The 9,104-nt window shown below is 41.0% G+C and overlaps 1 protein-coding gene across 1 annotated transcript; it reads left to right on the top strand.

The window, feature by feature from the left end:
* Positions 1-813: 813 nt before the first annotated feature.
* On the top strand, positions 814-7,645 carry Zscan9 (zinc finger and SCAN domain containing 9). Its single transcript, XM_074082686.1, is given in 7 exon segments — positions 814-1,051; positions 1,892-2,292; positions 2,294-2,357; positions 2,515-2,700; positions 4,517-4,670; positions 6,147-6,449; positions 6,452-7,645. Coding segments are annotated over 7 exon segments (1,401 nt in total). The 5' UTR covers positions 814-1,048; the 3' UTR covers positions 6,742-7,645.
* The last annotated feature ends 1,459 nt before the right edge of the window (positions 7,646-9,104 follow it).

Raw genomic sequence — 9,104 nt, 5'->3', positions numbered from 1 at the left:
TGAATGACTAACAGTACCTGTAATTGTGCTCTTTTGTGCCAATCAATGCTTATTTATTGGTTTTGATAGATTTAGTATTAGTTCTAAAGATCCAGATAATTTTTATAGTAAAGCAGGGGAGGAAAGAAGGGAGGGAGGGAGGACAAGGAGGGAGGGAGGACAGGGAGGGAGGGAGGGAGGACAGGGAGGGAGGGAGGGAGGACAGGGAGGGAGGGAGGGAGGAAAGAAAGAAAACGGGCCGGAATAGATTGTGCATGTGTTCTGTGGACAATGTGGAGCATAAAATGAGTTAGACTGACATGATCGACGTCTAAGATACAGTACATGAAGTGAAAACGTTTAAGTAAGTGGGGAGTCAAAGCTAAACGTAAAATAGCTTAATGCGATTGTGTGTGAGAGAGATCAAAATGACACAAATCCTGAGCTAACGGGGACGCAGCGGGATCAAAAAGGGACAGATAAGGTTCACCACTTATTTCACCAATCTTTATTAATTTGTCATTGTCTGAGAATTTTTTAAAGCATAAATAATGTACTAATTTTTACATATTTTTTAAGTCAGCATTTTGAATAGTGATCTATGCTTCATCAATGTTTTAAGACCTCTAGGCGGCACACACACGCACAAAATTCTGATTATGGGATTCCGGGCTGGAAAAGAACTGGACGCCAGGAGGGCGGGGGTTGACGCCCAGGTGGGCGCGCAGGAGGCGGGACACCGAGACGCGGCATCCTAGACCTGCCCGGAAGTGCCTGGGCGCTGTCCGCCCGCGAGGACTGGCCGGCCGGCACCGACCCCGCGGGCCCATTGTGCCCGCCGCGCACGGGTAAGCCCAGCGCTGTGGCCCCGCTCCTTCTCCCTCCGCGCTGGTGACGGGTCTCGTGAGTCGCCCCGGGAGCCGGGGTTGGGGAGGCTGCGGCTGTAAAAGGAGCGTGGCGAGTGAGCCTCCGCCCGGGGGCGGCTGGAGCAGGAGAGGGAGCGACGGTCTCTGCCCGGGGTGTCCGGGCGCCCCTGGACCGACCCGCGGCTATCCTGGGGTGTGGGGCAATGGTGAGGATTCAGTATGGCCTTATCTGAAGCAGCGGGGCCGTGTGGATAGCTCACAGGACTTGGAATCCACCTTACACTTCCTGTAAATTTAATTCAAATAATACAAACCTTAAACGGTTGTGTTGAACATTGAAATATCAAGAGATATTTGGATAAATACTAGTTTGTTCATTCAGTCAAGAACAGGAACAATTATTTCCATTCATTTTCCAGTTTTATTTTTATGAAATTAATTCAAACTTTTTTTTTTTTTTTTAGAGTCTTGCTGTGTAGCCCCGGCTGGCCTGGAACTTGCAGTCCTCCTGTCTCAGCCTCCCAAGTGCTGGAATTATAGGATTGTACACCACATCTGGCTGAGTTCAAACTTTTTATCTAGAATTTATGAGTGATCTGTTTGGTATTTAATTCATAGATTATTTCCTCCATGAACTCTGTTAGGCAAGGTTTTTTTTCCTTTCCTTTTTTTTTTTTTTGTAACATTGAACACAGAGCCCCACATATGCTAGGCAAGCACTCTATCCTGAGCTGTGTCCCCAACCCCCATTCAGAATTCTCTAAGATATTCTATTTCTTTTTCATACAGAGAAGCTGAGATTGAACGAACATAAGAAATTAGCACAAGGGCACACAATTAGTAAATATAAGAACCAGAATCCAACCAGGGCAGAATAACTTAAGAGTCTGTGTTCTTTGTGTTATGACTTATATTTTTCTATTATTTCTATTCTTTGGTACCAAATCACTTTACTTTCATTGAAAATCCTTAGGGTCTGTGATAATTACTTATATTATCAGTCATTGCCATTTTTTTTTCTATAAACAACTTGTTTTACTGTTTAGGAAGGAGCCTCCAAGGGTGTGTGCAGCTGCAGGGAGCTATTCAGGGTCAAGATAAATACTTCAAAAGAGTTTTTATACTTGGATGTTCAAGTTCCTGAGGTGTGGGAAGAGCTTCTGACAATGAAAGTGAAGGCAGGAAGTCACCTCCAAAGGCAGGAATTGAGACTGAAATGCAATAATCCTCTGGCAAGGGAAGTCTTCCGAAGACACTTTCAGCAGCTCTGCTACCAGGAAACCCCTGGACCAAGAGAGGCTCTTACCCGACTTCAGGAATTTTGCTACCAGTGGTTGAGGCCACATGTGAGCACAAAGGAGCAAATTTTGGATCTGTTGGTGCTGGAGCAGTTCCTGTCCATCCTGCCCAAGGAGCTTGAGGGCTGGGTGAAGGAACATTGTCCAGAGTGGAGAAGAGGATGTGATTTTGCTGAAGGATCTGGAGAGAGAACTCGATGAACCACAAGATGAAGTAAGGAGACTTTCTAGGGAAAAATGTATATATGGGACATCAACTACCCTTGTAGACTTGCTTTGTAGCCCCTTGACTTTGTTAATAAAATAATACCCCTCCTTCCTGCTTCCTTCTTTCTGGGAAGTGTATTTTCAGACACTTCTTCAGAAATCAGATATTGTTTCCGTGTGTCCACATGGTAACTCACAGACATGGACAAGTCCTCTCTAAAGAGATTGTGCCTCTAGGAGAGCAGACTTCACTGCTGAGTCTTCAGTCCCAGCCTACAGAGCCCAAGCTCACATGTGACCCTAGCCTGGAGTCCCATTCTATTGGAGAGACAGGTGAGAGTCATCTGATTGTTGAATGTATCCCACCTTCAAGTAAGCAAACAAATGAACAATTCAGAATAGAGGATATAGAATCCAAAGACTAATTACCATATAGCAGCATTTCTTACTAGTGTCTAGCTTGCTCATCTTTGTCCCCTCCCCCTTCATTGTCATCTTCTTCCCAAGTACCATCCTGGAAGCTCTCTGGACTTCTGGCACATGGTTCATTATGAAGGTTTTTGGGAATCACTGTGAAATATAGATTTAGAAAATGGACTTCAAGTTTGACAGACATAGGTTCAGACCATGCTTAGTAGGCCACAGCTATATGGAGAATGCAATAGAATCAGACCTGTGATTTCCTTGTATGTAATTTTGTGGTGGTAGTGGCCAAACTTGGGGCTGAGTCAGCTGCCTTACCATTCTAGCTGTCACTACAGGAATTGGCTCAACTTCTGTGTAATTGCCCAGTAGATATCAAGTAATAATATAACCTCTACTGGGTTTTGTTAACAGCAAGTTTCTTCTGTCATCACTTTCATTTTTGGCCCATATGTATCAAATCTACAACTAACCTTGCCTTTCTGTCTCTAACCCTATTTATTTTATCTACTCTAAAAATGATACAGTTACTGTAGATTTCTATTACATGGAATGCATGGCTTAAAGTATATATGTTGAATAAATTCTATGTATACCACAAACCTTCCTTTGGGTCCTATGACTTCACCAGATTAAAATTTCTTCTGGTTTCATTGTCTTCTTTTATGATCATGTTTTCAACCAGCTCCTTTATGTGTTTTTTTCTTTGCCCTATGAAACGAGCTTTTCATTTTCTAGCCATCATTTCCTTTCTTATCTTCTGAACTGCTTTAAAAACCTGTGAGAACTGTCTTTTCTAGGAAGTACATCTGAGTAAATTAGTCTGCCCACCCATTCCATCCATTGAGATGTTCATATGTTCAACAAATATTTATTAATCATCTACTGTGGCTACAGGAGAATATCCAGAGGGCAGCTACAGATTGGAGAGTTCTCCCTATAGGATATCAATGTAGGTGTTCTGTTACAAATAAAGGAAAGCCAGTATTATAAAGCAGCATAACGTGTTCAAAATTAAAAGGCCCTAACTTATGTTCTGGTTCTTCAACTTTTTAGCCAAGCATTTGGCTAAAATATTTAAAATTATTTTGTATCATCAATATTCTTTTTCTTTTTTTTAACCTATGCCACCAATTTTAGTCACATTTTAAGTTAATGCCAATTATAAGAATCCAAATAATGCATGTTTATATAGTGAAAAAACTTATCCAAATCCTACTACTTAAGAGTAACCTCTCATCAATTTGCTGTGTATTTTCCAGATATTTTTCTATGTGTAGAGTCAGTCTCACTATGTATCTGTCTTCCCTCTGGCCCCCAGTTCTTTAAAGATGTGAGATAATGACATTATGGGGTTTTGTGGTGAGTGACATTGTTAATACACACACACACACACACACACACACACACACACACACACATATACATATATATGTATGTACATGGAAAGTTGTATAAATGGCTATTATTAAAAGGTGGGACCGGAAGTATGGCTCAACTGGTAGAGAACCTACTTTGCAAGTACAAAGTCTTGAGTTCAAATCCCAGTCCCACAAAACAGATAAGTGTTAATTCCTTTTTCACCACCTTTCGCTGGTGGAGTAACTCAAGTGATAGAGTGCCTGCCTACCAAGCATGAGACTCCGAGTTCAATCCCTAGTACCACAAAAATAATTTTTAAAAAATTTTTAAAGTGGGAATATCTTACGTTTATATTCTTCCTAGTTCCCATGTTCATTTCAGATGTAATTGTGAAGTTTGGTCAGAAGGGCAGTACTAATTCAACCTGTGGCCCATCTCTTCTCTACAGAAAAATTTCTGCTTTCCAAACCTGTTGTGATCCCTCAGCCAAAAGGGAGAGGAGAGCCATCGCCTAACAACAGAGGAGTCCTAAGAGGTACCTATTCAGGACTATACAGTCGAGTGTGGAAGAAAGAACCAGATATTTTGGTCAGAAGAGGAGGTCAGAAGCCATTTTCCTTGTGCTTTATCTGAGTTACAAGGTAGACTCACACCTGAGGAGCCTGAGATAGCCTAAGAATACCACAGCAGCTATTCCCTAGTATTCAGACTATTTGGATCTGTTTCTCTCTGTTCTTATCTTCAACTGCTCCAAGCAGAGAGACTGTAATTGGGTTGGCTAGATACTACCCAATGTGGACCAGTTAGTCTTATGGAACAGCCTTGGTATTAGGTGCCAGTGCCTGAGTAGACAGTTGAGGCTATAATAGTAGGATTACTTTCAATTCTTTCCATTTTTCAATTATTCATTCAATAAACTTTTTTGAGCAGAATCGTGCCAGGCACAATTCTTAAGGAATAAAATAATCTTGTTGTCATGAAAATTAGACTGTAGCAAGAGAGAGACAATAATGAGCATAAAAAATAAGATGATATATTTTATGGAAGCAAAAATAAAATAAGGGTTAATAAGGGTACAGTTTTGCCAGGAGCAGTAACTCCCACCTATTGTCTCAGCTACTTGGGAGGCAGAGATCAAGATGATCAAGGTTCAAAGACAGCCCAGGCAAAAAGTTAGTGAGAGCCCCGATTTTAGCAAAAAAGTTGAATATGATGCACATACCTGTCATCCCAGTTATACAGGAAGCATAAGTAGGAGAATAATGGTCCAGGCAGGCTGGAGAAAAACTGTGAGAACCTATCTGAAAAATAACTAAAGCAAAAAGGGCTGGAGGCATAGTTTGATGGTAGAGTGCTTGCCTAACAAGCTGGTGGCTCTGAGTTCAAATTCCAGTATCACCCCCAAAAAAGTACAATGGAAAAGGCAAGCAGATTTTTATTCTAAACAGAATGAAGATAGGCCTTGTTAAGAAGGTGAGAGTTGAACAAAGACTTGAAGTAAGAGTGAGCCTTTCTCTTATCTGAGGTGAGATGAGAACTTTCCAAGAAGGAAGAAATAATAGAGCAAAGGCCTTATGAAAATGCACCTTGGATGGTTGTGGATTTGAAAGTTAGGAAGCATAATCTGAAGCACTTAGAATGGTAGATGCTTAATACTTGTTCCATGAATGAATGAATGAATACATAAAGTAATTTTGATTGGAAGGTGCCATTTTGAGGCCCCCTACCTCAAAAGTGGGAGAGAATTCTAAGAGAAAACACCATAGTCATTACCCTTCCATTTCCATGTAAAAGTAAAAAACTCTCCCCAGGCCAAGTCACATTGGTCAGACTAAGCTACATTTTGTCAAAGAGAGAAAACTTCCCTAGTTACCTAGGGGAAGGAATGTTCATACTGGAAATTCTCTTCTCACCTCCTGTTCTATTATATATTTCTGTTGACACAATCATCCTCCCATGAGCTCTGGGAGCAAGTGACACTTACCTAATCTTTTTTGATTATTTGTTTCAGATGAAATGACCCATGTTGAGGACAGAGAATTGTTGCTAAGGAAAGACTGTCCTAAGATAGTGGAACCACATGGGAAAATGTTTCATGATCAGACCTTGGAAGTATTACATCAGGAAGTTCAACATGGAGAAAGTAGTGCATGTAAGGGTGATATAGAGCAACGATGGGAAAACCCATTAGAAGATGGGCAACACAGATGGAACAAGTGTGGGAAAAGCTTTTCTCAGAGCTCAGGTCTCATTCAGCATCAAAGAATTCACACTGGAGAAAGACCCTATAAATGTAATGAGTGTGGGAAAGCCTTCCTCACCGAGGAATCCACAATATACAGAAATGGTACCACTGTAAAGAGTGTGGAAAAGCCTTCAGCCAGAGTGCTGGTCTTATCCAGCATCAGAGGATCCGTAAGGGGGAAAAGCCCTATCAGTGTAGCCAGTGTGGTAAGAGCTATAGTCGGCGTTCCTTTCTAGTCGAGCATCAGAGAAGCCACACGGGGGAGCGACCTCACTAATGCTCTGAATGTGGGAAAAGCTTTAACTGCCACTGCAACCTCATCTGCCATCAGAAGATCCACACAGTGGCTGATCAAGTGTAGTTCTTGCTTCTGCAAGTTTTCCAGATCATTGGGCATTTGTGTTGGGTAGGGAAAGATGAGACACTGCCTCTTTCTCCCTGTGTAGACTAAGTGTGTTTGGAACAAATGTTGACCTATGGCCCAGGGACTTCCTAAGAGGTAAGTTTGGGTTTTCGAAGTTGCTGTTTTCTCTTGTGTTTGTTTGCCCCTTTCCTGTGATTACCCCTGCCCTTCATATTTACCCTCTTTGAGATAGCTGCTAAACTGTCTTGGTGATGTAATAAATGGCACTGATCTTTTTAGCATGCCTAAAAGATCTGGTATTTGTGCTCAATTCCTAAAGAGAATAGAGTTCTGCTGATGTTTATAATAAATGGGTCTTTTGTGTTCCCAATGATCCATGCCTACATAGTAAACACCTTCCCACCCTACAGTGTCCTTCTGACACCTACCTGACTCTCCCTTGGAATAGTAGCCAGCATTGGCTGGGTGCTTTACTATTTACAGAATGTGTCCATTTACTCAACCACAACTGTCCCTCAAAAAAACTCCACAGGAGAAGGAGTATTATTATCCATTATATAGCTGAGGAATCTAAAACTCAGAAAACCCATACATCAGAGCCCAGGCTTGACTCCTAAATTTTTATTTTCAGTAACCACTTTGTTTTAGAATAATTTTAGACTTATAAAAAAGTTGTAATGATGCGCTTCTCATCTACTTTTTCCCAGCTTCTAATGTTAATATCTATTGTTAGTTAATTCCTTGGCTTTTTGAACACAAATCCTAATTTTTTTATGGGACTGGGATTTGAACTCAGAGCTTTGTACTACCAGAGCAGGCTCTCTACCACTTGAGTCACACCGCCAGTCCTTTTTGCTCTGGTTATCTTTTTGCAGATGTGGTCTCCCTAACTATTTGCATGAGCTGGCCTCAAACTACAATCCTCCTGATCTCAGCCACCCACATAGCTAGGATTACAGGTGTGAACCACCAGGTGCCCAGCTTTTATATATATATATATATATATATATATATATATACACACACACACACACACACACACACATACACACACAGTACTGGGGTTGAATTTAGGGCTTCTTGCTTGCTGATGGGTGCTCTACCACTTGAGCCACACTCCCAGCTCTTTTTGCTTTAGTTATTTTTCAAATAGGGTCTCATGGTTTTTTTCCCTTAGGCTGACCTAGACCTTGATCCTCCTATTTATGTCTCCCCACATAACTGGAAGGACAGGTGCACACCATCACACTCAGCATTTTTTGTTGACATGGGGTCTTGCTAACTTTTTGCCTAGGTTATCCTTGAACCAAGATCCTCCTGATCTCTGCCTCCCCAGTAGCTGAGATAACAGGCATGTACCATCAAGCCAGGCAATCTTTTTATAGTGTCATGGTTCATATTGGTATTACCAGATTTCCTCATTTAAACTTAGCCACCTAAAACTCCTTTAATTCTTTCCTAATACATCTTCTGTGTTACAAAAAGTTACCTGTATCCTGAGTACCAGGTCTCATTAAAAATTGAATCACCATCTGGCTAAGATGTGGTACAAGCTACTATATGAAATATCTTCTGTTTGGTTTAGGTCTGGAGAAAAAAATTTCCTCCATGTGTTGTAGTTCTTTTAAAAAATGAAAAGTTCTATAGTCTTGAGTATTCTCACATCTCCCAAAAGAGGCTCTTTCCCAGTAAAGTTTACTCATAGGGACAAAAAAATACCTCCTCCATAGTACCACAAGACTCTTGAGGCTCGAGCTTCCCAAAAGCTCTCTTTGCCTCCCATCACTTACTCCCTTTTATGATTTCTCTACCAAAGCTTCAGCCCCATTTCTTTCCTTTAATTTGAAACAAACTTAAAATACATTGACTTAGGTTGAGAGTAATAAGCAGATGTGGTAACAGAGCTTCCTCTTGATCTAAGTCTCTAGCTCCATTTTTCTTATTTCTCCATAGATGGCCTAAAAAGTTGGATAGCCCTTAATAAGAATTTCCCAACACAGGGAAGATCGATTACCTAATGCACAACAGACCAGCTCCACAAAATACCAGCTTGAACTAAAACCCATTTTCCCTTTTCTGCAATTCCTTTGGATATCAACTGCACAGAATGAGATTAACTATACTCCTTGATATGGATCATGACATACTGACATCACACTGGTTCACGAATGGTATGCTTTTGATTGTTACCTTAGTAAATTAAGTAACTACTTTTAAAAAGAGCAGTCTTCAACCTACCCCACAAAACAAAAGATTAAACCTTGGAAATCATCTATATATCTAACCTTTTGATACCCCTTTCTCAGCTACCTGTCCTCTTCCAATTGAGGGAACATCAATCCTGAATACTAATTTTTAAC

The sequence above is a fragment of the Castor canadensis genome, chromosome 8, assembly GCF_047511655.1.
Source record: "Castor canadensis chromosome 8, mCasCan1.hap1v2, whole genome shotgun sequence".
In the NCBI taxonomy this organism is placed as follows: Eukaryota; Metazoa; Chordata; class Mammalia; order Rodentia; family Castoridae; genus Castor; species Castor canadensis.
The sequence above is the reverse complement of the archived record's forward strand: the minus strand, read 5'-3'. Positions and strand labels throughout refer to the sequence as shown.